The sequence below is a fragment of the Saccopteryx leptura genome, chromosome 5 (assembly GCF_036850995.1).
Source record: "Saccopteryx leptura isolate mSacLep1 chromosome 5, mSacLep1_pri_phased_curated, whole genome shotgun sequence".
NCBI classification, from domain to species: domain Eukaryota; kingdom Metazoa; phylum Chordata; class Mammalia; order Chiroptera; family Emballonuridae; genus Saccopteryx; species Saccopteryx leptura.
The window spans coordinates 207,344,187-207,371,590 of record NC_089507.1 but is presented as its reverse complement, the minus strand read 5'-3'; the positions used below and the strand labels follow the sequence as shown (position 1 = coordinate 207,371,590).

General features: G+C 53.1%; 1 protein-coding gene across 13 annotated transcripts in view; it reads right to left on the bottom strand.

Moving 5' to 3' along the window:
- Positions 1–15,325: 15,325 nt before the first annotated feature.
- The window catches only part of PTPRT (protein tyrosine phosphatase receptor type T), a 966,224-nt gene continuing 954,145 nt past the window's right edge, over positions 15,326–27,404 (bottom strand). For all 13 annotated transcript variants that reach the window (XM_066387766.1, XM_066387770.1, XM_066387767.1 and 10 more), the window contains 4 exons: positions 21,405–21,530; positions 20,415–20,578; positions 17,423–17,558; positions 15,326–16,697 (listed from right to left, as the gene is read on the bottom strand). In XM_066387766.1, the coding sequence (XP_066243863.1) occupies positions 16,644–16,697; positions 17,423–17,558; positions 20,415–20,578; positions 21,405–21,530 (480 nt within the window). In that variant the 3' untranslated portion in view covers positions 15,326–16,643. The remainder of the gene's footprint in view (positions 16,698–17,422; positions 17,559–20,414; positions 20,579–21,404; positions 21,531–27,404) is intronic.

Below are 27,404 nucleotides of genomic sequence, written 5' to 3'. Positions count from 1 at the left end.
CTTCCTTTTGGGGCTGTCCTCGACTGTGTCCTCCACCAGTGTTTCTGCTTGGCTGGTTCTCCAGCAGTCCTCACTCCAGTGAGACCACCTGCGTGGTCTCAGGCAGCATCCTCACAGCATCAGATCTTTTGTTTCTCCAGTGTCATTGGAAGAGGTGGAGGACTGGCCCCGGCATTCTGCTTTCTGTAAGTATCCGGTGTCTCTCTTTGGCTCCTGTGACCAGGACATGTTGCCGTGCTGGTGGTGGTGCCAAGCGGGACAGGCGCTGCCTTAGCACATTTCCGCTCGGAAGGTGCCCACAGTCTGTGTGGACATATGGTGCCTCTGAGCATCTTTTAACTGGCGCTCGCTCCACAGCCCTGGGGCAGCGGCATTCGTCATCTCTGGGGAGCTGGATGCCCGAGCCATCTGGGTGTCCCTGGGGGCCCTACTTGGAGCCATTAGTGATGGCTGATTGCTCTCCTGGGCCACTCTCAAAGAGACAGATGCACGTCCGGGAAAACGCCTCCCTTAGCTCCTCACTGTTGCACAAACCCTGCTGGGCGGGAGGGTGGAACGTGGCACCAGTCCTGGCGGCGGCTTTGCCCCGTGTTTCAGGCTGGGTCACCCTGTGCGTGCTGGGCCTCTGCTTGCTTCCATCTGCAGGTGGGATGCACTCGCACAGGTGAAGCCAGTTCTCTTCCTAGTTTCAATCCTGGGGTGGTGGGTGCCCGGGAGACGCCCTGGCCCTCCTGGTTTCCCAGAGAAGTGGGAGGATCCCAGAGTAGTCAGAGGGATCAGACTTCTATTTCCACTGGGGGGGGGGTTGAGGTGGGAGTGGGGGTTGGGGTTGGCGGCCCAAGAGGTCCTAACTGGGTCGGTAATATTCTGATTCTTTTACCAGAAGAATGTATACTGCTCACCAAAATTAGGGGATATTTCAAAATGAATATGAAGCGATAAAAATATCCCCTAATTTTGGTGAGCAGTATATATATATTTTTTATTTTATTTATTTATTTTATTATTTTTTTTTCTTTTTTCTTTTTTTTTTCTGTATTTTCTGAAGCCGGAAACGGGGAGAGACAGTCAGACAGACTCCCACATGCGCCCGACCAGGATCCACCCGGCACGCCCACCAGGGGGCGATGCTCTGCCCACCAGGGGGGCGATGCTCTGCCCCTTCGGGGCGTCGCTCTGTTGCGACCAGAGCCACTCTAGCGCCTGGGGCAGAGGCCAAGGAGCCATCCCCAGCGCCCGGGCCATCTTTTGGTGAGCAGTATATTTGTGTAATTAAACACTAAGCAAAGGAATAATATGAACCTCTTAGGTCTTAGACACTTAAATGGGTGCACTGGGTACAATAAAATGAGTTGAACTGAACTAAACCCAAAAGACAAAAAACAAACAAAAAACAACAAAAAGAAAAAAAAGACACCTCTGTTTGGGGGACTTGTGAGAGAGAAGTTGCCCCTCTCATTTTCTCTTGTCTTTGTTTAAGAGATCCTTGACAATGTCAAGCCAGCTTTATTCAAATTGTATCCTGACAGATGTGAGACTTGTCTTCCTACTATCTAACGTGACCGGACATCTCAAGGGCTGGTCAGACTGTGTCCCTGCGCGGGAACTGCGTAGTTTTAGTATGGGAGCTCATTTGAAAGGGGATTTCAGATAAACTTTCACATAATTTCCTTCGAGTTACCTTCTGAAGACTGCCATGGGTTGAAGCTGCACTCAACGCCTTCTTTCACTTTTGCTAGAATGGCCGTTTTAACTACGGTTAATCTTCCCCTGTGCCGCATCTCTTTAGTTATTCTGGTCCGTTTTTAGGTCCTAAGATAAAGTTCTGTGGTGGTGTTTTTTTTTACATTGGTCCTGAATATTTCTTAAATTTCTTCCTAGGTCTTCCATATTTTGTGCTGCTTTTGTGAATACAATCTCTATTTCTCATTATGTTTTCCAACATATAATCGGTGCTATATTAGTGAATGAATTGACTCACTTAGTTCATTCCACAAGTATGAAGAAGGAATCCGTTTATTCTGTGTAGTTATTTTATAACCTGTACCTTAACTGCCTAGCCTTACGATGCTTACTGACCTTGGGGTGACTAGGCGTAGTATTGATTGCGATCATTTTGCATCTCTATTATTTATAATACAAAGTCATCATGGCAATTTAAAAACATGTCTACAGATTCCTTGGTGCTCCTGGTATAGAGGATGAGTCTACCTCCTCTCCCCTGGAATCAGGGCTGACCTCAGCGAATCCCTTACAACCAGGGGAGTCCAGCAGAAATGATTCTTGGTCACTTAGAAGGCCAGGTCAGAAAAGGCCACTCTGTTTCTCCTAAATCTCTTAGGTCACTCACTTTGGGTGAAGGTAGGGCCCAGGTAATAAGTCTGACAACCCTGAGAACGTCCTGCTGGAGACGCCATGTGTAGACACCAGCTGACCGCCCAGCCAACGGCCTGGATCAACAACAGCCATGTGCGTGAGCCGTTGGGACAGCCAGCCAGTGAAGGCTTAAAAGATGACTGTAACCCAAGCCCACAACTGACTGTAACCACAGGACAGACCCTAAGCAAGAACTAGCCAGGTGACCCCTCCCTGAATTGCTGATCCATAAAGTCATGAACAAAATTGATATGGTTGTTTGGGGTGAATTTGTTACACAGCAGTGCTAACCATAACAGTAATCTCTTTTTCTTTAGTCTTGCCTAATTGCACTAGCTGGATTGGCATTAGCCAAGAATATTAACTAACAGCAATGATGTAGGTATGCATGACTTTAATGGAAATATGCTATTTTTTCTTTATTATTTAGTACTCTGGCTATCTATATTAGGCATTCCGTGGTAACACAGAACTTTAAATACTCAGTGGCTAAGGACAACAAAGTACTGTAGGTGCAGGGAACTCCCAGGAGCAGCTGTTCTCCACGTGGTGTTACAGGGAGCCAGGCTGGTGGGGGCTTCCCCATCCTATGGCTGTACCGTCTGAAATACGGGCCTCCTCGGTTGATGAGATGGGGGAAAAAAGTGCTGTCGAGTTTCAGCATTTAAATAGGTAGCAGTTAAAGATTCTGGGATAAGATTGATGTACATTATCGCTGCTCAAGCTTATCAGCCAGGACTTGTTACATGACCCCTTTATGACTGGATGTGACAGAGAATTGGATGGTAATGCCTTCTCCTCATTATGTGAACTCTTAACGCTGATACAGTATTTTACAATTACTAGCTTACTGAGACTAGTTAATCAGAAACTGATGCTAAATTTTGTCAAATGTTTCTTCGGTACTTCTTGATGATATGTCTTTATCCTTTTACCTATAGGCTTCTTAATATTGAGCTATTCTTGAATTCCTGGCATACAGGACATGGGATATTATTCTGAAAAGCAGCTAAATATAATAATAGTTAATATTTAGTAAAAATCTTTGCACTTATAAATGTGACTGGTCTAGAGGCTTTAGAGGGGTGTGTGTGTGTGTGTGTGTGTGTGTGTGTGTGTGTGTTACTCTTTCAGATTTAGCACCTGTGCTACTTTAGCTTCATATTATTCATAATATAAATTGTGAGGCTTTCCCTTATTTGCATTGTTCTGGAATATCCATACAGCATAAAAAACTTTTGCTTGTTTAAAAGTTTGGTCAAGTTCATTCATAAAACTACCTGTTTTTGTATCGTTTATGAGAGAGAATTAACAACTTAAAAACATTTTTTTCCTGATATTGGTCTACTTGGGTTTTCTATTTTTAGACACTTTTGGTAGTAATATGCCCTTGTTTCCAAAATCATGCATTTGATCAACATTTCAGAATGAACTAGACAGTTACTCAGAGTATCCCTTTAGAGCGCTGCGTAACTTCCCCAAACCACCATTGTATCTCTTTTCCACTCCCTAATTTTGAGTGAGTGTGTTTTATCTTGATTAGGGTTGGCGGTGATTTGTTTCATTGACTGTGACAACAGAGAAGGTTCTTGGATTCAGTCGTCAAGCCCAGTGTGTTTCTGCACTTCTGCTTGCTGCACAGTGTCTTCCTTCTCCTGGCAGGGGCTGATCTCCCCGGCCGGCACGTTCTGAATCCTCAAAGCGCAGCTCCGCTTTGAACTCCTGCACCTTTTCATGTGACTGGTGATGTTTTCCTGTTTGTTGATTCTTACTAGGCAGTTCTGAGCTTGCTCAGAGTCGGGACCTGACCCGGAGCATGGTGGAGGGAAGAAGAGGGGGAGGGAGAGGAAGCTGAGATTTTGTGTTTGTTTGTTTATTTTCTGTGCAGTTCAGAAATCCAGCAGCCTGCGGGGGTGGGGGCTTAGCCAGAGCCGGTGTGCCCACTGGGAGCCTCATCAGCCCCGAAGAGGTCTGTATCTGCGATTAGTGTTGGCTGGACCACCCCTGCCCCTATCTTTCCCTGGCACATTTTCCCTCTTAGGCGCCAGCTGCCGACACGGTTCATCAGGAGTCATGTCCTGCCAAGGACAGGCTGAGAGTTAGTGTTGCTGCAGGCTCTAGACTTTGTGGGCCTGGATCCCCGATCCAGATAACTCCCCCATTCCCCTGACCAGCTACCCTGTTGTGCTAATACTCACAATCGGGCCCCATGTGGGGCCATGTATAGTCCCTCTGATTAGTTACTGGGCAGGCTTTCTGTTTTCAGCAAATGTATGAGATGGTAGGCCTCCTGCTCCGAAATCTGAGTCGCGAATGAGCAGTGGGACACTTAGGACGAGCCTAGGATAGCTGGCAGCCCTCTGCGTGTGTTGGTGGAGTCCCATCCCGGACTCACGGCTGGAGGATGGAGTAGTGTGTGTTGCGGGAGCCCAGTTTCCCAGCTCGTGTTCCCCTAAATGCAGAGCCTCAGACAGCGTTCTCTTTGGAATACGGTTCCAGAAAGCAAGGCGGGCAGGGGTGTAAATCAGAGCAGGAGGGAGGGGAGGCAACACAAGGTGTGTCATGGGGTTGGCTGTCTCTACAACAGTCCCTTGGGTTGTTCTGGGGCCATTTGAGACACTTCATGAAACAGCACTGCCTTCAGATGGAAGAAGGGAGGAAGCATTTGTTTACAGGCTCCTGTCTCCCATTGGTCAGAGGTTGCTCCATGGGGGGGTTCACTCCCCTGCATTGCTGGGTGACCCGCATATGAGCGGGTTCCTGTGGGCATCTCAGCACAGCATCAGAAAAGAGAGGTGCAGAGCCTGTCCGAGGGGAGGCACCCTGGGCCGTCCCTGCAGGAATCCTGCAGAGGTCTGCGTGGACTTGGCCAGCACAGCCATGGAGGGGCAGAGGTGAGGCGGAGAACATTCACAGCGATACCGTACGCATCTGCTGTGCCCGGTCTGGTACATATTCAACTGACAATGGGCTGCCTCTCTCTGGGGCGATCGGAACAGATGGAGGCCATGAAAGCTAACATCCTCAGCATGCCTTTCTACAAGTCTCTCCCTCCCACAGAGGTTTTCCTTAATGTCATTTCATCCCCCAGGAGCTGGAAATGGATGGATTGACCAATTTTCTGAGCGAGTGCAGACCATCTGGAGGGATGAAACGCTCCATCTTCTTGAAGGCCCCTTTACATCTTCTAGGTAGCAAAGCATGACTCAGCACCCACCCCTGTTGATCAAAGCATGATTCAGCATCAACCCCTGATGATTCTCATTCTACCTCCTGTGTCTTTTAGCCAGAGGAACCTCCTCCTGGATTCACTCAATGGTTTTGCTATGCATCTGTAGACATTGTAGAGGAAAGTAGGGTGAGATGGAGTCGTCAGTCATGATTATGACGATGGCTTCTTGGTCCTGCCCTGCTCAGCTCAGAGAAGGATGACTTCACCTTCTCTCTGGGCACAGAGTGCTATCAGGGTCCTCATCATTCGAAAGGAGATGGTAATCTTCTTCCTGGCTCAGTTGGCTCTGAAAGCCAGGCTCTAAATTGACCCATCAACTTAGATAGCTGCTAATTATCTGGGATGGCAGCCTCTGGCTTGCGGGTACTTCAGAGCAGGGAACAGTGTGATGCTTAGGCCGCAAAATATCCCAGATTCTGCACGCCTACCCCTGGCTCAGGTCTGACATGTAAAGAGAAAGTGCCATTTTGGTCCATCTCCAGGGCTGGGGCACGCTGTCCCTCACTGTGAATGCTGGCCCAAGACATCTCTGTGAGAGCACTTGAGTCTGGACATACCAGGTCCGCCCCAGGTTCAGGAGTGCTGGGAAGCTGTCAAGAATGATAGGGATATTTAAGCTCATTTCCATGGAAACAGGACCATGGCATCATGTTAAGTGGAAAGAAGCCTGTTCCGGAAAATATCTATCTATCTATCTATCTATCTATCTATCTATCTATCTATCTATCATCTATCTATCTCTGTATCAATTTCACTATCTACCTACCTACTTACCTATTTGCATAGAAAAGTCTGGAATGGCATAATAATATTGACAAGTACTTTGAGAAGTATTAGTTTCACCCTTGTACCTCAATTTTGAATTGGGTTTTTCTTTCAAGTGAGTATATGCTATTTTTATAATACCTCTTTAAAAAATATTTCCTTTTTTTGGGGAAATGATAGACCCCAAAATAAATTTGTTACGTGAAATATTTCCCTTTCCTCTAATTTTATTTTTCCGACATCAACTCTTTCAACTGTGGCAACAGAATAAACAGAGCAGGCAGAATCGGTGAGATTAACAAGACCAAGGACAAAGGGACAAGGGTTACTGGCTGGCTGGCCACCAGGTTCCCCGCTCAGGGCCCAAGCTGGGAAGCACGTGTGCCCGGGGCTCTGTGGCTTGCTGGGGGTCTGGGGGTACGACATCCGGGTCCCTTAGGTGGAAGAGCCCTGCCAGCGTTCCTGAGGCTGGATGAGAACAGCCCGGGCTCTGGCCCTGCGGCTCGAGCTTCCGGCTCATACTTGGAACTTGAGACCAGGACACTCTTAAGCTGCTGCTTCTGCTCACTTGGAAAGCAGAGAGCATGTGCATCCAACTCAGAGACTGGCAGCCTCATACCGTAGTTTGGGAACTGGTTTGTCTCCTTGTCACCGTGGGCCCTGTCTGTCTCTTTTTAACAAACAGCAACAGCATTTAGAACGGTGCTTGAACTGCAGCATCACCATCACTGGGGGCACTTGGTAAGCATGCAGACCCCTGGGACCCAACCCGGACCGACTGAATTAGACTTCATGTATTTAGAAATTTCTCTCAGGTGACTGCTGTAGGTAACCGATGGGCCACATTCTGAGAAGAGGGAGTTAAGGGCTGCCTCTGGCACCATTGGTTTGGTACCTAATCTGAGCATTTATTGGAACACTGAGAAGCAGGATCTCCATGTCAAGATGTGGAGGCTATTTCCCTGCCCTGTGATTCTGGGTATTGTCCTGCGACGAGCTTTGTCCAATGGGCTGTTGCAGGCATGACTCAAAATAACTTCCGTGATTGGACTTTCTCTCTCATTCTCCTGCTGTGAGAAGCGTTGGCCTAGGCTAGCTTGTGGCCCAGGAAGAGGATAAAAGACATGCAGAGCAGAGAGATACCAGGCAAGGTGTCCCAGGCAAGCCTGGCCTAGAGTAGTCAGAGTCCGTAGCTGACACATGAGCAGGCCAGCTGAGATGAGCTGAGATCAGTCTGGACCAGTCAAACTCCAGCTGGCCTCCCTAAACGACTGTGGTTTCAAGTCACTAAGTTTTAGGATGGTATGTTACGCAGCTATAGCGAACCGATACAGCTTATTAATATGCAGATCCTGAAATTGGGATTCTGTCGGGGCTTAAAAACATGTGTGTCTGGCCCTGGCCGGTTGGCTCAGTGGTAGAGCGTCGGCCTGGTGTGCAGAAGTCCTGGGTTCGATTCCCAGCCAGGGCACACAGGAGAAGCGCCCATCTGCTTTTCCACCCCTCCCCCTCTCCTTCCTCTCTGTCTCTCTCTTCCCCTCCCGCAGCTGAGGCTCTATTGGAGCAAAGATGGCCCAGGCGCTGGGGATGGCTCCTCGGCCTCTGCCCCAGGCGCTAGAGTGGCTCTGGTTGCAACAGAGCGACACCCCGGAGGGGCAGAGCATCGCCCCCTGGTGGCAGAGTGTCGCCCCTCGTGGGCGTGCCGGGTGGATCCCGGTCGGGCGCATGTGGGAGTCTGTCTGACTGTCTCTCCCTGTTTCCAGCTTCAGAAAAATACAAAATAAATAAATAAATAAATAAACAAACAAACAAACAAAATGAAAGGTTGGAGAATGATTCTCCAAGCAAATAATAAAAAAACAAACGTGTGTCTAACCCACTTTCTGAGTATTCTGAGGCCAGTGCTCTATGGACTGCACTTGAGAGGATCTGTTTTAGACCCAGCCCTTTTACTAGTGTAAGGTGCAGTCACAGAAAACCCCTTCATATTTATGAACCTCAACTTTCTCTTTGTCAAAGGGGGGGATAATATTTCCTGTGTCATAGATGTGAGGATTAAATAAACACAGAAGTGAAGAAACCTAGTTGATAATAGGTTTTTCTCCTGTTTCTTCTTCAACTTGTCTCCACCTCACCCCCACCCAGCCTCAGGAAGACACCAGTGCAAATATCTTAGGAAAAACATGAATCTCAGGGTCACAGCTTTATTGTATAGATTTTCAACACAGCCATATTACAAACATCGTCAGGGAACATTTACAAGAATAAATAAGATGGACTTGCAGGTGTAAAAAGATTACACTTCACTGTAATGTACAGTCAAAAATATATCTGATATTCACTGACCTGACATTATTTACCTTCTGCTTTTTAAAGCTAGAATTGGAAAGGAAAAGGAAAAAAAAAAAAAAGAAAGAAAAGAACATTGACAGCACAGTGCTGGATTTTTTTTTTTAAGTTGATTTATTTTGTTTTCTCTTCTTATACGTGCTTTATCTATCAAAACACCCAAACTGTACACGTGCAGGCCACTGGGGTTCCCGGAGGAGGAGGCTGCAAACAGTGCGGAGACTTTAGTCTCAGGCAGTGGCCTGTGCCCATTGGATGTGGGAATATCAGTCTCCGTGGAGTTGAGTGGGAACCCCATGATGGCCCAAGAGGGCTAGGACGGTCTCCGGTAGTCAAGGCAATGGTGGAAGCAGCCCGGCCCTTTGCCTCTCATTGGGTAGTAGGATGGAGGGTGGGATGAGAAGGTAGCAAAGTGCTTTTGAGAATGATCGCCAATATGGGCTAGCCTGGATTAACCTGGGCTAGCCCAGGATCCACCCAGCAATGACGCGGATAGTAGCGGGGATGGTTATAATCATTGTCAACAGAGTCGGTGTGCTTTTGCTTTGCAGTCTGCTCCAGTAGGCCTCAAGTGGGGTGTGGGGGTAGAATTAAAACCTCTGGAGATAATGTATATGGTGAGCAAAGACCTGCTCTAGGTCCTGCTCGGACCTTTGTTGGTTCTGGCCATCACTGCCAGTCTTGTTGGCCAGTGGGTCTGAATTATGGCTGGTCTAATCAAGAGATCCCGGTGGACATGGGCTTTATGCAAAAGCAGCTGTTCTCTCTGGGCCGTTTGCTGATAACCAGCCTGGATGAGCCCTGGATATGTAGCCAGAGCAGCATCTGGGCCTGCGTGGTGGGAGAGACTGCGGGACAGCAGGGAGCTTCAACCTGCGTAAACCAAGCGCAACCTGCTTGGCTTTGTGCTCTGCAGGAGTGAAAGCGTTCAAACAGGATCCCGGCTCCATAAGGTCTCACCCACCTAAGGGGAGGGGGGAGCAACTGAAAGGCCATTTCAGCAGTGCCCCTGCTTCCCTTTAAAGAGACGTCTGGCCTCTGCTGGACCGCTGCTCACCCAGTCTGGCAGACAGCAAGTTCTTCCGTATAGCCATTACATTTTGCCCATTGACCCTAGTCCCACTCATAGGAATGACCTGGGACTAGCAAACTGTGCTTGACTTTTCTAACAATCTGCAGACCGACGGAGGATAGGGACCCTAGTATTGTCTCCGATCCCTCAGAAGACCGATTCGACCTGGGGTGACACCACTTGGCCCTCTGAACCTCCAGACGGCCCTGGGAGCTTTGACCCAAGGAACACCTTATATCATTGATCTTCCCCGGGAGAGACAGGGGCATGGTAGGCACTGAGAGTTTGTTGAACCATTGCACGAGAGGCCCACTGATTGTACTCACAAGCCCAAAGGCACTGAAGTACGTGTGCAGGGGACTCGGCTTTGCAGTTTCGGCGGTGGCTTCGCATTCCCCTTCCTCCCATAAAACCTAAGCGTCCCACTCACCAGTGAGCCGTGAACTATACACATTAATTACCCTGAGCTCCAGCCTTTCATACCAATACTTCTCTTCCTAACACTCAATACTTTCTTTCCAACCTCAGACTCTCATTCCCTGAACATCGCAACCAAGGATCGGGGTCCAGCTCCTGCCGCCCACAGCAGCTCTCTGACCCGCAAGGACGTCCCATGATATCCCAGCCCCAACAGCTCTTCCCCAGGGGACCCGCTGCCGCCCCGAGTCCTCCCACATCCCTTGTATTAGTCCCAGTGGGCTAAGACCTCCACCCTCCTGGATAACTGGGACGCCAGGCGTGGGGTCTCTACCATGGTGGGTGCTGACCGCTCCTCTTGGGGACCTAACATTTATGGGTGGCTTTCAGGGGTGAATGCGGCCCCTTTGATGACCTTTCCCTGCCTTTTCTGGAGGTAGGCAGGAGGGATGTGAGAGATGTTCTTGGTTTCTACAGGACAGCCATGCCAGGCAAGAGTCTATCTCTGGGTAATAAACCAGAAGACGGTCCGCTCATGTGAATAAGTATGACTTAGGCGTCTCCGCTCTGCTTCTGAGGATCATGTCCGTGACCCTGGAATCTGTGTCAGAGGAGAGGAGACTGGAGCCCCTCCATTCTCTGCCACTGACTTCTCTCCCATATGTGACCTCAAAGGCAGATCTCGGGAGGTGGAGCCAAGGCCCTGCCTTTTGTCCCGTCTGCAGAAGTATGTATACATGGAAAACTTCCAACATGGAACCCTTGATGGGAATTAGGAAGAGGCTGAATCTCAGCCGGTCCCCTCCAGGTGGATTTACTTGGTGTTTCCCTGTGCCCTTTGGCCGTGATGTGGACCCAGCCTCAGTGGCTAAGGCGCTCGGACCAGTGGGATGATAAAGGCGGCAGGTCAGGGCTCTGAGGTGAAATGGCCAGCTACGTGCAACGGTTGTCACGTCTCATCTTCTGATCTGTCCTGCAGCTTGGGGTGACCGTTTGTTCCAAAGGATGTTGGCCCACCACAGTCTTTTGCCTCACGGTGTAGGAGCAGCGTCCTGCTCATTTCACCCTTGGAATCACTCATGTCTTCCATGGCATGACTTCTGTCTGTGCTGATGGCCCGTCTGTCCTTCCTGGGGGTGACCCGACGCAGGCTGAGGGAAGGTGGCTTTCTTCATTCCGTTCTAAGGCAGTGGGGTGCAGAATCATCCGTCTCCTTCAGCATCTCTGGATCTGGGTTGGGGCAGTTCCTCCCGGAGAGGTGACAAGACCAGCGCCTGGCTGCCCCTCCTGGGCCTCACTCCTCCTGCCCACAGCAGCCCTGCTGGACCGACACTTCCGTGCACACGACAGGGAGTCACCCGGAGCTGAGGGAGTGGGGAGCCCGGTGAGGATGCCGAGCAAGAGCTAGCTCAGCAATGGGGGATAGATGATGAAGAGATCTGATTGGTCGAGGGAAAATGATCCTCTTCGCTCTACGACTTGGAGACGTATTTATTGTAAACAGCATCCTTGCTCCAGGTGGTTCTGGCCAGTCCTTCCCCATCCCCTGTCCTGCTGTGTCACAGAAGCCACCACTTTGCCCAGTTGTCCGTATGCATCCTTGGTTCTGAGTTGTCCTTTTGGGTCCCCAACTTCTCGGCCTTGCCTTCCGGTTTCCCTGTCTGAAGCTTTCCAGATCCGCCTCCTCTACGTGGCCGAGACCCTTTCCACACCTGTCCCCATGAACTGGTCGGCCCACTGTTCTACAGCCAAGAGATGGCTGGGCTGGGCTCAGAACTGAAGGCGGCTCTTCCCACCACAGCCCCGAGCCTTGCGCCTCGCCAACGGATGAGCTGTGCCAGAGTGACCTGTGCTTCCTGGTAACACCCCCTCCAGGGAGGCCCCCGTGCATCACAGGAACCCAGTAAACACGTGCGGCCGCAGTAAAGCGAGGCGCCTTCCAGACCCCAGACCCTCATGTGCAGCGTGTCCCCAGATTTGCCCGTGTTAGCAACCAGGGGTGACTCCACCTGGACAAAGGGCACTCCCTTCTAGAAGCGCCGGCAGTCAGGCATCTGCTGAGGAAGGCTGTGCCCCTCTTCTCCTTTCCAGTTTGGGTTTTACGGGCTCCTCTTTCGCCACGCCAGCTGGGCACGTCCTCAGCATTCCGGTGTGTGATTGGTTCCCTCCAGCACCCAACCGGAGCAGACTTGAGTTGAGATCAACCCGTGAACGGCGAGGTCGGGGTGCCCAAAGGGTCTGCTGAGGGGACGGGGAGCTGGGCTTGAGCTTGCATCTGGAACTGGCCTCCGGAGGAAGCAGAATGGCCAGGCACGGTGCCCCTCAGGCGGGGATGTAATTCCCTGGGGCTCATCTTAGTGAGCTGAGGGGATCAAAGCCGCATGAGGGACACGGTAGTACGTGGTGAAAAAACATTTATACGGTCATATTAAAACAAATCAGGCTAAATTAGAGTGGGATGCAAATATTCCTCCAACTGTTAAGAGTAAAACATGGAACTGGCGGAATTTTGAGTCTACCCTTGTCTGCTTTGGGCTTTCCAAGACCCACTGGCTGTTTGCTTCGCTCTAGTCTCGTTGTTCTGGGTTGCCCCGTGAGAAAACCTGCAGCACAGTGATGGGAAAACGTTGTCTTTGAAGTCAGAAGAACCAATTTATATCACTGGCTCCCCCTTTACTAGCTGTGGAACTGTGGTCAAGTGATCTCTCTCCTCTGGCGACAATCACAAACTCTTCTTAGGAAGGTAGAGGGAACCCAGTGAGCTCACACGTTAGAGTCCCCAGCACAGACAGGGTCTGCCGGTCCCATTCGAAGGCTGACATCGGGCAAGCCATTGCTCAGGTCACACCCCCAAAAAGGGCCAGCCTCAAAGCAAGAGGGTCCCTCCTGTTCCCACAAAGGGCTGTCTAGAGGCCCTGAGGCCCCTGGGTGACCCAGGATCTTCGCAGAGAGTGAGAGGGTGCAGCTAAGATCTATCCTGAAGCTGTCCATGTCAGAAACATATGCAGGTGGGGACGGTTCCTGGCCTCTCATGAATACCCTGCATCTTCTTCAGGCAGGGACCCGTAGCTCAGAGGTGAGAACCAGGAGGCTGTGTCCTCGGTGATGGTGCCCCCTTCGGCGGTCCAGTGACAAGGGACCAGTCCCAGTGGTGGAGACGCAGAGAGCCGTCATACTGTTTCCCTGTGCACTGAGCAAGGTGAGCCCGCCCTCTAAGTGGGGGCTGGGAAGATAGCTTGGGGGAGGTGGTGTTTGATCAAGTTCAAATTCTGGGGCACTGGTGGCCATCTCATCCAAGTCCTGCCACAGACTTGCCACGTGGGATCTCAGGGAAGGCGTCCCCACGCACGAGCCTCGGTGTCTTCCCTGTACACGGGTCCAGGACCTGTTCACTGCCCTGCTGTCTTGGAAGGCAGTTGGGTTGGGAGGAAATGAGGGGACAAGCTGGGGGAACCATCCCCAGCCCTTGGGTCACCCCACCGGGGCCCGAGTTTTTACAATCTCTCTTCTCCCTGAAGTCGCATTTTAAATTCCTACCATTTGAAAGTCTAGAAGCCACTGTCATTTTTTATCTGCTAGCTGTTTTACCCCTTCCTGAGCGGACTAAATCCTAGGATTTGTGTTAGGCGGCCCCGCCCCCCTCGCTCCGCATGGATGGCCCAGGATCTGAGAAAGGAGTAACAGGATGATCTGCTCTGCTGCGGGCTCTCTGAAGGCGGGGTGGCCGCCGGCTGGAGCAGTGCACGGGAGCCAGGGGACGCCAGCAGGGCCGGGGGGTGGGGGGCTGGGGCCTGGGGACCCACTCAGGCACACCAGGCAAGGGGGCCCAGGAAAGGAGGAGAGTGAGTGAGTCCGTCCTGGGGCTCCTTCACCTTCCTTTGCTTTGAGATGCTTCCTTTTGAACCCCTCCAAAGCAACAGCCCTTCCTTGATCAAGGCTGGTGCCCCTGGCCTTCCAGCAGCTCCTGAGCACTTGCCAGCGGGAGCAGCGTCTGTGGGCTCCAGCCCGGCCACCCTGCTCCGTGGGAGGGCGGAGACCCTGACTTCCCCACAGAAGCAGAATCTCGTGACCCGCTGTGCCTTTTGTTCCAGCAACAAAATAATGAGCAGACAGACAAATAGCTGTGATATTTAAGAGCACATGCCTAAGGGAATGTTTTCACAGTGTCTGATGAAGGGGGAGGCGGCGGCCACCCAGCTCCGAGGGAGCCTTCTCCAATGCTGAGTGGAGTGGAGTGCATCACTCAGGAGCTTCTTGTGGCCCTCAGGGCAGTCCGTTGCTCAACGAAGTGTGCCTGTCCCTGATCCTTGCTCATCTCCTGTCTCTAGGTGGGCAGACCTCCCACCATGCTGCCCCCACCCCCAGGACTTTTCACACCTCTTTGCTATTTGTCTATGCTGATTTCTTGGCCTGAATATCCTCTTCTTCCTTTTGGTGCAGTGGAGACCCAGATGGGATGGGTGTCACCTCTTCCAGGAAGCCCTCCGGCTTCCTGGTTCCTATAACACTCATAGGCTGCACTATGGTTCAGTGTCACCAGTGTGCAGTGAGCTCTTGAGGGAGAACACTGTGCCTTACTGAATTCTGTGCTTCTTAGGCCTCGTCCGAGGCTCGGTCAGCCTCTGGAATGGAGCACCCTCCATCCCCGGTCACCCCGAGACTTTCAGAGAAGGAGGCTAGGCACCCGCCAGAGATAAGGTAGAGAGAGTGCCTCTGGCTGGCAGATGTCGTCACCCGAGGGAACGGGGAGCTGTTTTCACTAGGAAATGATTAGAGGAGACTAGCTTTCCTGGGGAGCCGAGAATGAGGCACTAAAATATATCTGAGATTCTGGGCCTCCCAGAAGAACTGGCATCGGAAAGAAAGAATTAAATTTCCTTTTGTGGCGTTCTGTGCTCAGAAGTTTCTGGCCTTATTTTCCCTCCGTGAGATAATCGCTTGGCGGAGGAAGCAGGAGGGAGACGGGGAAAACAAGCCCCCCTGGCTGTCACCTGCCTTTCTGGGACCCAGAATTTCCTCGCCGAGGAAGGTGCCTCAGTTTCCTTTGTTGTAAGATGGGAGATAAGAAAGGTTGCTAGCTCTCCCGGGGCTGCGGCGGGGGTGGGGGGGTGGGGTGGAGTTGTTGCTAAGATTGTATGAGGTGTCATGTGGAACGTGTCACGCCTGCCATACAGCAGATGCCCAGCAAAGGTTGGTTTCCTGTCATTGGCTCACCCATGCTTTGGGAAAGACCCTAGTTTCCCAGGCAGGGGTCCCCTTGGTCTGATGGCCTTTTCCAATATGGTAGCTGGGTTTCCTAGGAGGGAGTTAGAATTTGGACACCTAAGGTTATGCTGAGAGGTGGGACTCCCTCTGCCCCAGGAACTGAAGGAACTGTCTTCAGACTAGCCCCTCCCCCCTTGCTCAGTGACTGTGTTGTCCTGGGGTGGGGGGACCTTGTGAGGGCATTGCCTGATTACAGGCCTGAGACATCTGTCTTATAGCTACACATCCAAACTTCCTTCCCCATCTTTTTTTTTTTTTTTTTTTACATAAGAGACTTAGATTTTACATCCCCCAAAAGAAAATTTCTTTTAATATACACTTTGGAAAATAATCAAATCTTATCCTGTCGTCCCTCCCACACAAGCTGCCACCCAAGGGTCAGCAAGAGCCCCGGCCCAGGGCAGCGGTCCCTATTCACAAAGACCAGGAGGGGCAACCCAGCTCCTTGCCCTCCACTGACCACAGAAAAGCAAAGAAAACCTTTATCCAAGAGTGCTGCGGACGCAGCAGGCTGGCCGGCGAGTGACGGACGGTCAAGGCCCAGGCTGGGGGAGGGGTACAGAATGCTAGTGGGCCAAGCTCCATGCAGGTTAGGTGGCAGGATGGGCGCCTCTGCTGGGGTCTCCGGACGTCCCCAGGTCACACGATCCAGGTGTCTGTTTTCAGAGGCCACTGAAGGGGACTGTGGAGGGGGCAGCAGGGCAGGTGCCCCGAGAGCCCGGTCATTTCCACAAGAGCACGGAGGCGGAGATCCACCTCTCCACTCGCACGGAGAAGGGGGGCTGGGAGGCGCTGCCACGCCCGCACCTCACAGTGCCCGCAGGGTCGGCCTGCCGCGACGTCCACACACTCGGGAAGAGCAAAAGCAAGAGGTCGGGGGACTGGGAAGTCCGGGGCCTTGGATGGGCACACTTCTGCTGCGTGGGTCCGTGTCTGTGGCTGGTTGGGTGTGCAAGGGCAGCCTGGCCTTTCAGAGCCGCGTCCCCCACAGACACAGGGGACCCCTTGGGAGGTGTGGAGCCCACCACGGAGTACGGGACCACCAGTCTTCTCCTCGGAGGTGGGCAGGGTGCCGCCTCTGGCCCCTGAGCCCAGTCACCGCCGTTCACAGAAAAGGGGGCTTGTCAGCAGCAGCCTCTGGACTCCGGCAGGTGCCCAGCCCTCGGGCTAAAAGGAGCTTAAATATTCCAGTGCCACCTCGTATACGAACTTATACTGTTCCTGAGAGGGGGAGACAGACGGGGGGGGGGGCAGGGAGACGAGAGGGAGACGGAGAGAAGGGGACATGCATTTAGAGGGACGGGTTTGGAGAACACTTTTATCTGAGTCTGTGCTCACAGTCAACTCAGAATCATCTGTGCCCGTCCTGATTCAGGAGACCTGGGCAAGGGGCTCAGGAGCCTGCATTTCTGCCTGCTCCCTCGGGGAGCTGACCGGGGTGCTGACGCTGCTGGTCTGCAGGCCAGGCTCTGAGTGGGACTCAGAGGAGGGTCAAACACTCGTGCTAAAGTTCCTCAGGCCGGTCTGTCTTCACCACTGCACCAGGTCCCCTCCTCTGGCCTCTGCCTGCCCATCTCTGCCACCCCCCACCCTGCGCAGTGTCCTATACCCATGTTTTTTTGCTGCAAAAATCAGCCTAATTAGAATAGGATCGGACTGCACTGAAAACATGGCCCACACTCGACTGACCCCGAATCGATTCCCCTGAGCCCGAATCAGTGCTGCTTTCCTGAGGAATGGGCAGCAAGCGAAACAACGCGGGGTCGGTGGGGCTGGGAGGACGGGACGCGGCGGACAGCAGCGCGCACGCGCCAAGGATGTCGCAGGCAGGGCTTCAGTAAGCGTCCTGTCGCCGAGTGTTCTGGACTATTTGATGCTACTTTCTCCAGATCAAGGGAACGGGGCTCATGCCCTGGCTGCCGGCGGACGGTTCCCAAGCCACTCACCAGGGTCTCCACCATGTTGGACTTGTTGTTGCGCAGCGTTTTCACGATGTGGAACACGTCGATGATGTTCTGCTGCTGGACCATCTCACACACACTGCAGATGGCGCAGAAGGTCCCGCTGCGGCCGCCCCCGTTTCTAAACACAGAGCGGGGAGGTGAGCCGGGGTCGGGGGCCCCCGCCTGCTGATCCTAAAGCGGGCCAGTCAACGGGGGTGGGGAGCGGCTGCCCTGGCAAACACGAGGTGAGGCGGGGTGGAAGCCTTGACTTGGGTCCTGTGTCACGGTTTGAGCCCCACCTGTGCCGTGAACCTGCTTCGACCTTGGGTAAGTGATTTCCTATGTCTGAGCCCCAAGCTTCCCATTCATATAGTGGAAGGCTGGACCAGATGACCTCTGAGAGTTCACTTAGCTCTCTGTCCCCTTGGTTCTGCGAGCATGGTCTAGTCACCCCTGGCACACTGACCCGAACCTTCAGGCCAGATAGTGTGTTTTCACACTGGGGGTGCCTGCATCCTTGTCCCAAAAGGATGCTCCGGCCCCGCCTACACGTCCAGTGGAGACAATGGAAGGATGAACGTGTTTTTCCCATCCACTAAGGCCAGCAACACCAGAGACGTCTCTCTCAGCCTCGGGCCAGCCAGCCTAGGTTTCTGGGTGGGAGGGTTGGGGTGGGTCTGAGACGCTGGATCCCAAAGTGACAAATCTCTATTCGTACACCTTGGTTTAAGCGAGAGGAGCAGAGATAGAGGGCTCTTGGCAGGGCCATTTCCCTGTCACTCCCCCTTTCCGACGCTCCATAAATCATCTTCATGGCAACACCCTCCAACTCGACAGAAAGTCCCTTTTGGAATCTGCCTGATTCGGGGCTCCTGGGCATGTTGCCAAGAGTAACTAATGATTTCATGTAATGGTCTGTGTCTAAAGAACATCTGGACGGAAACTAAGGCACTCAGTCAATCTCCCAGATGTTTTATCTACAGGACATCTAAGGACCAGATGTTTCAAGCTGCCCTCCCTTCACTGGCCAGCGCCTGCACTTCCGCGTCTGTTCTGGTATCTCTGGCCCCCAGGGGTGCCCAGGTCCCTGTTGATAGAAGGACAGCCCTGTGCTTTCCTTCAGCTCAAACTGCTGGTCACCTTGGCTAGGGAGACACTGATAGGCTAAAGTCCAATCATGGGGAAAGAGGAGGAAGCGGGGTTTAGTATTTTCTGGAACAAGAACAGCACAAAGTCCAAGAGGAAGAGGTTGGGGAGGGGCACAGGCATCTCAGACCCTATGGAATGAGACCCTGATGGGCTGGGTGTGGCTTGGTGCTAAAGGGGAGGCCCCCTGAGTGTGTGCGAGGGAACTGAAGGGAGAGGGGCTTAGCCTGCAAGGAGCCAGCTACCAGTGTCCGCAGTGTGGGCAGTCCCAGCTCAGCTTGGCTGAGGCCCCCCACCACCGTGACATGCGACACCTTGCGGCAGCTTCCTGGGCTCCAGTCTGGGGTTTGCATCCTCTGGGAAGGGGGGATTGCTACAGGTAGTGGCTCTTCAGCTCTGTGTGTCTATGTGTGTGTTGTAACTTCCCTTTAAGCTCTCTGATTTCTGACATGTGCGTTGCCCACCCTTTGAAAGAGGAGAACAATAGGCTGGTTTTGAATAGACAGCTCGAGGCTGAGGTCGGTGAGCTGGTACTGTGCATGCCTCCACCAGCTCCACAAACACCTACTCTGAAAAAGGGAAGGCTCTGCTTCTTCAGTCTTCCTCTAACGCAGCATTTTAGGGAGGGCGGGCGGGCCCCCTCAGTCATGTCTCCCCAGCTGATTTTAAGGTTCCAAGAAGCCAAGTGAGTGACTGTTAATGGAATGTTCCGCTCCTAGCCGTGGTGACTCCGCTCTGTTCGGGGTCTGAGGTCTCTGCAGGAGCCTTCTCTGAGATGGCTTTATGCTCCTACGCTGGACTCTGATACAGGCTCTTTCTAGCAGTTACGTTCAGAACATTCGCATGTTTGCTACTATGATATTGCAGATCTGTGTGCTGGTGTTTGTTTCCTAAATATTCCAAAGTACCACAGGGTATTACGATGACCTAACTCAACGTGCCCAGTGGACAGATGAAGACACTGAGCTCACAAAATTAAGTGATTTCCTTGGGTGACCCTTAGCTTGTCAGACAGTCCTCTAAGGGTCCTGACCTCCTGACCTCTTCTGTGCGTGATGACCTCAGGGCCGGTTGCACTGGGAACCCCTGTGCCCCAGCCACGCCCGTTCTAAGACAGGAGGTGAAGGTTCCATTTCACCCCCCATAAAGGGAGTACAAACACAGCCCCCGGGAGCCCACTGTGTGCTGGGAAAAGGTGTCTCAGACACGGTGGGGGAACCCCTCAGTTTACTTGGAGGCAGCGTGGGTTAACGGATGGCACAGTAGCTTGGAGGCCAGTGGATTCATATCAAAGCTCCTCTCTTGACCGCCTGAAGCCCTACCCTTGTTGGTGCCTCTGTTTTCTCACTGAGACATGATAAAGAATACCTTGCACATGGGAGGAGAGGATTATTTAAGTCGCCTGGCATTAGGCTCACTTAACCAGCCCATTCCCCTGTCGTCTTCTCTTTCCTCAGGAAATAAAAGAGGAAGAGTTAGTCGGTAGAACCCGCTGCATCCCGAGCTTCCGTGTGACTGGCAGGACACGCTGTGCCTCTGTTGGAGGGCGGGGCTTATCTCTTGGGGAGCATTGGGGTGTGGTTTGCCCACCCTCCAGGTTTGGGGAAGGGCCACCAGGTTTTACATTAAGAAGTATGTCATATAACATTACTGCAGGGCAACAACTGGCAACCCTAGTCCATCAGAGGGTTGTCATTTCTTGACTACACGCCCACTGGCCTTTAAGGGACGCTGAGAGGCGGCACAGCCAGGTGTGCCTGGGACTGGTGTCTGTGGCCAGCAGCATCCTCAGCGCCCCATCGCCCACCGCCCTGTGCCTCCGGAGATCCCTCCGCAGTCCAGTACTCACAGGCAGTGGACCACCGTGCGTCCCTCCCGCCCGTCGTACTGCTCCTGCCACTTCTCCAGCCGCCGGACCACTTTGAGCAGCGAGCGCTTGGAGGGGGGCGTGTCCCGGTAGGCGGGCCAGCCGATGTACTGGAGGTGCTGGACTATGCGGTACCCGTCCTGCGGCTGAGAACAGAGAGGCTGTTAGGGCTGGTCTGCCGGGGCTTGCAGCACGGACGCGGGAGACTGATTACATGAGGTCTAAGCCAGGCCCTCACAAGGAAAATCGGACTCTCTCCTTACTCATCTCTGCATCTTTGTGGACGCTGATTCACTCCTGCCCTGACTGCCCTGCACCCTCTCTCAACCTGGAAAACTCCTGCTCAGCCTTCAAAACCCAATTCAAGTGTCCCATTCTTCAGGAACCAGGCAGAATTCATCTCTCTCCTGGAGGTTCGTGTGCCAGAACATACCTCATTTTCCCCATTAGCTAGCGAACCTCTGAGGGCAGGGACGGACTTGTGTCCACCCTGGGCCCCCCGACAGAGACCAAAGTGACTTTAGTTAGCTGCCAGTTCATGGATTACTAATCTGCTCCCTCCCACCCACAACGCCTCCACCCAGCCAGTGAATTTCCTCTTGGAAGCAACTCTTTTTCATTTGGGTGTTGTTCCCAGGGTCTAGACCAGAGCCTACTGGGTCCAGTCAAAGGCGGCATTGCCTCCTGCCAAAGCCGCGCAGCACCGCGGGAAAGCGCTCATCCTGAGAAGTTTCGTCTACACGGCAGCAAGTGTGTCGGGAAACGGGCAGATGGCAGGCGGGATGTCGCCCTGCGTGTGTCTGCGTGTGGGAGCCATGGCTGGATCCGGAGCCGGAATCGGCAGAGGCATCGCTTCCCCAGGGAGGAGGGCACAGCGCGGATGTGGCCAGCGGGCAGGTTCCTCTCCTGCTGCGTCTGCTTTGCGGGGAGGGGGCGCGGGGAGCCACGGCGGCCGGCCGTGCACCTACTCACCCGAGCCATGTTGCAGATGCGGAATATTCTGTGGATGATGTCCTCGTCGATGTCTGCGGAGACGAACTCCACCTGGATGGGCCCGTAGCACCCGGACGTCTTCTCGGGCCAGTACTGCATACAGAGCTGGGAGGGTACAGGAAGAGGCCAAGGATGGGGTGGGGGGGCGTCAGTCTCGTCCCTCACTGAGCCCTTCTTCCCGTCTGCAGGTCACCCTGGCTAGAGACCTGAAGCACCGTGTGGGAACCCAGACTCCGCCTCACCGCTGGGGAGGGGCAGCCGTCCACTTTGCGGGGAGCTGTTGGAAAGTCAAAGCTCAGAACACAGAAACGCTTTGCCATGCTGACTTCACACCAGTTGGTAGGCTGGCTGGGCCTCCCTCTCCCTCTCTGTGAAATGGGGAGAATAAGATTTACCCTGGAGCACTGCCGTCAGCATGGGAGAGGACCCTCCGAGGGAAGGGCAGGGACCGTCTCCAGATTTCTTTACACTAACGGGGACTGTGGCAGGCTCCTCCCCATCCCGGGAAAGCCTTCACAACAGCCATTTCACAGCAGCTCAGGAGCCGCTGTAGAATAGATAGAACCTGGGCATCAGACAGGCTTGGCTCCAAATCCAGGCTCAGCGCCTTACTAGCCATGTGACCCAGGCCTCTGTCTTCTCACATGTGAAACGGGGATAGTTATGTTTGTCCTGCACCGGAAGGTGATGGAGCGTGGTGTTGGGAGGCCTTGCCTGTGTACATCCCTGTTTTTCTGGAATTGGGAATCAGAGCCTCCAGCTGAGAGCAGAGGCAATGACTGCCCCTCACGCTAAGACAGTGTCTTAGCCGCAAGTTGTTTTGTCACCCAGGGGACATCTGGCAGTGTCTGGAGACAGCTTTGCTGACTGTCACACCTGCGGGTCATGATGGGTGTCTAATGAGGAGAGGCCAGGATGCCGCTGCACATCCTTCCACGCAAGTATGCCCTCCCCCACTGGGCACCTGGCCCCCAATCTCCATAGTGCAGAGAGCGAGAGACTGGCCCCAGACCACAGACTGGCCCTGAGGTCTGCAGTCTCACCCAGACAGACACGCTGTTCTCCTGTATCGCTGAGCCACCAGGGACTGGAGTTGTGGAAGAACACTGAGGCAGCTGGCAGGGGTTGTGGCTCAGAGGGGCAGACATGCTCCCTCAAATTCCTGGTTCACAAGGGGCACGGAGACGGACCCTGTCCAGGGCCACAGGCCTCCGCGTTGAGGCACAGAACAGAGCTACGATTGGGGGGGGGGGGGTAGAAGCTTGTCAGGGACGACCCCAGCATGGACAAAAAGGCTACGTGTTAGGAAGATCCTTCATCTGGGGGTGGCGCAGAGGATGGAGCTGAGGTTCATGAGGCCCTTGGTAGCTTCTGAAGGCAGCTTACCGCCTACACCGAGATGAGGAGTTAGGTCAGGGGACCCCAAACTTTTTACACAGGGGGCCAGTTCACTGTCCCTCAGACCGTTGGAGGGCTGGACTATAAAAAAAAAAAAACTATGAACAAATCCCTATGCACACTGTACATATTTTAAAGTAAAAAAAAAAAAAACCAAAATGGGAACAAATACAATATTTAAAATAAAGAACAAGTAAATTTAATTCAACAAACTGACCAGTATTTCAATGGGAACTATGAGCCTGCTTTTGGGTAATGAGATGGTCAATGTGCTCCTCTCACCACCAATGAAAGAGGTGCCCCTTCCAGAAGTGCGGCGGGGGCCGGATAAATGGCCTCAGGGGGCCCGCATGCAGTCTGCGGGCCGTAGTCTGGGGACCCCTGAGTTAGGTTGTCAGAGGCGACCCACAGAAATCCGGTGGCTGCCTCACAGCCGCCACGGGTGCAGGATGTTCGTGGAAGTGATTGCTGTCCCTTTGGTTGAGAGAGAACAGCCAGCTGACGTGACTTCTGTCCTTCCTCCAGAACCAGAACCGGAATGGAAAAGCCAGGAGGAGGCAGGACGTAGGGGAGAAAAGCCTCGGTCACCCACCTTTCCCAACCGTGGAACCCAAGTTCTGGTGTAGGGAGAACGCCGTCCACACTGTGGCCCACGGGCCGGACCCGATTCTGGAAGTATGGTTTTATTGAAATCCTGCTGTCCTTATTTGTTTATGTATTGTCTGTGGTGGCTCTCGAGCCACAGTGGTCAGGGGGGCCTCCGTGACTGGAGAGTCATCCGCTGAGCTGTGCGGTAACGACAGATCCGCAACCTGAACAAATGAGCATTTCTCTCTGCCACTGGCTCCTCTGCCTTGCACCCTTTCCAGGAATGACATTTCTCTCTGCCACTGGCTCCTCTGCCTTGCACCCTTTCCAGGAATGACATTTCTCTCTGCCACTGGCTCCTCTGCCTTGCACCCTTTCCAGGAATGAGGGGCTCGTACCGAGCCGGCCGTGGCTGGCCAGAGAGATCAGAATTCATCAGAACGGCTCATTAAAAAAAAAAAAAAAAAATTGCTTTGATCACCTGCATAGAACTGCTCCTTGCCAGAGGCTGACTGTGCCCCAGACGTCAGGCACAGGGGTCTGAAGCATCAGGAGAAGTCCACGACCCTCGATATTTTCGGTCTGGAGACAATGCGGAGTGACTTGTCTCTTCTAATAAGATTTCCAGACCAATTTTTCAAGCTAATGGGTTCTACTATGCCTCAAACAAGAGTCCTATATTTGGGACATTTCTCTGCATTTAATTTTCCAGGTCACTTTCCCATACTGCCCAGAGGGCCGAGAAGTTTGCAGGGTCCTTTTAATCCTAAATCAGAGCCCTCCTCTCACTTGAGTTCCTTAATTTGTAAGATTGCATCAGCAGCAGCAGCCACGTGGGTGACATTCAGCAGGGCGATGTGTGGGCGGATGTGGTGTTTGAGCTGCCACAGACCATCAGGGTCTCTCCGCAGCCCAGGACGTCACACATCATCTCGCCACGGGGAACAGGAGACAGGAAGGGGGGAAGCCAAGTGTTTCCACTGACCCCGTGGGGCTCAGAAATGATTGTCATCAACAAGAAATGTCCTGTGTGACTTAGCTCAGGGCTGTCCTGGTGTCCAGGCACTGCAGTGATGCCTTGGTGGGGGCCGCCATTGTGGCTGTGTAGCAAACGGGCTTCCACTTGAAATGTCCTGCGTTCAAATCCCAGCCCTGTCACTTTCTAGCCGACTGACCCGGCCAAATCTTTGAGCTTCTCTTTGTAATGTGTGGCTGTGACTCCTAATGTGTCTGCGACTCCTAATGCGTCTGCTTAGCCCAGGAATCTGTGACTTGTGAGCACTCAGTGATGAGAGCTAGAATTAGTAGGTGGTGTGGGGGAGGGTCGCTCAAACCAAGATGGCTACAGCGCAGTATTCTCTTCCCCCTCCACTTTGTAGCTCTAATGAAAACTTCTCTTTAGGGTAATACCCACAGAACCGCCCTTGTTGTGAAACTTCCCAGTCAGCCAGCTTGGGGCAGCATCCTGGACGTGGGGCTGCTGTTCTGCATGTCGGGGGCCTGTGGGCTGCTGTGGAGGGGCCCCAGGAGACGGAAGAGGAAGGCTGGGAGTGTAGCGGAACCAGTGAAATGGTCTTGAAGGTGAATCGGTGTGTCACGTGAGTGCCCCAACCTCCATATTCAGTGACTCTGTAACAACACGCACAACGTGCATGGATTTCCTGCGGAAACCAGCAGGAAACTGAGCTTCGCTTCATGGGTGACACAGAAACGGAGCAGAGACCACGTATGTCGTCTGAGGGGCCAGACCACGAACACGTGAGCATCTGCAGTTTATAGAAATCTTGGGGATGGGGACTTATGGTTTCTTAAGACACTGGAACTAGGGGGTTCAAAGAAGCCCACTTGACCGTCTAAAACCACGAGGTCCCAGCTGACCTGAGGCCACATGCACACTTCCTACAACATTGGTATTTTCTTCCTATGATGGGAAATGGTCACAATGGCTCTCTCAGAGAATTGATTGAAACCCTTTAGCCTGGACCTACAGCCTTTCCCCACCTCCCACCCGCATGCTCTCCCTTCTCACCCAGCAGTCTCGGGAGGCGTGCAGTGGCCTGCCGGAGTCTGCCCCGCTGCGGGCACACACAGGCAGTGCTGGGTACCACGCCCGGGTGGGGCCGCCACCCCAAGTGACTGCGGCGGATTTAGAGATGGCCGCGCTTCCTCTAGAAAAGCAGAGCGGCCTTTGCTCCTTCAGAGGAAGTTAGACCAGGCAGAGGTCGCGAGGCCCGTGTGGACAGCCCAGGGGCAGCTGCCACGGTTCAGCCGAGCGGACTCCATCGCTGTCCGGGCCGGGAAAAGAGCACGTTCACACACGAACTGTCACACACACACAGGCAGCTCCACTGCTGTACATCATTTTTTTTTTTTTTTCTGCTGATGGCATCAGCTTGTTAGTCGCTGGAATACACGTGCTCTGATGCGTTGAATGAAAAGTAGCATATGGCCCATTTTTGGAGTCAACAGTTTTAAAGTATATTGCCGTGCACCTGCGTTATGCCTTTCGCTAATTAAATAATACTTTGATAGAATTCCTGTGCTTTGAAGATACCACAGCTTCCGAAATGAAGGACTCTGCTTATCCAGGTCCCTGTGACCGACCGGCGGACGGAGCCAATCCCGGGCCACCCAAAGATGAAGTGAACCAGTTTCTTTAGAAGAAAAATAGAGAAGAGCCACCTGAATTGGTTTTAAAATTCAGGTCAGTGATCATAAAATTCCTTCAAATAGAGTTGATCAAGAGCCCAAAGCGCTTAATTGGCTTCAGTACTGTGGCCAGTTAAGGAAGACAGATGGTGGGCGAGGCGGTGGGCACAAAGTGGGGGACAGAGAGAGGGGGGGGGGCACACGGGCCAGGGTCAGAGCGGTTCGCACACCTGTCCTCCGTCAGTCCCAGGCGGGGTGGACACCGACTGACACCAGCTGCGTCGGGCGTGTGTCCGGGGAAGGTGGGGTGGGTGCAGCGGCTCAGGGCAGGTTTTAGAAACAGGTGTGAAAGACAGCTGAATCATGCGACTTCAGAAAGGAACAGTTTGGGGGAGGAGGTGAATGACCTAAGAAGGCAGGAGTGGGAGGAGAAGCGGAGAGAGAGGGGCGGCGGTTGGGCCAGCAGCAGGGTCCTAAGAAACGGGCTGAAGGCAACAGAGCAAGTATGGGGCAAGGCTAGGACTTGAACTCATCTCTCTCTCTCTCTCTCTTTTTTTTTTTTTTTGTGACAAAGACAGAGATCGGGACAGACAGACAGGAACGGAGCATCAATTCTTCATTGCGATACCTTAGTTCATTGATTGCTTTCTCATATGTGCCTTGACCGCGGGCCTTCAGCAGACCGAGTAACCCCTTGCTCGAGCCAGTGACCCTTGGTCCAAGCTGGTGAACTTTGCTCAAACCAGATGAGCCCGCACTCAAGCTGGCGACCTCGGGGTCTCGAACCTGGGTCCTCCATGTCCCAGTCCGACGCTCTATCCACTGTGCCACCGCCTGGGCAGGCTGATCTCATATCTCTTGACTCTAGACTTCATATTCTACTGTCACCTCCCCCGTTCAGGGTGGGCAGAGATAGAAACACAGCCCTGTGTGCAGTCAGACCTGCGGCTTCTAGAGAGACAGACTAGGTGTTCTGTGTGTCCCGCCTGCTCGCTAGGCTGTGTTTTCAGAAGCCGAGATAAAAATGGGAACACCAGTGCTTGCTGCTTGCCCTGCAGGCTCAATGACAGGGAAAGACACTCACATGGCACCCTGCTTTTCTCCCAGGAGGACGACGGGCTTGCCTCTCCCCTTCCCAGAAGCAACACGGGACTGCATCTTTCCACCTGGCTTTGCATCCCCTGGACTCGTCCACTTCCCACAGCGGGAGCCTCAGCACTGGGCGACGCAGCGGTTAAACCAAGGGACTGTCCCTCCTGCGCCATACATCCAGGTACCCCAAATCAGTGCTTCCTGGGCACCAGACCCTGGCGTTCCTGTTGTTTAAGTGGCAGCAGAAGCCCC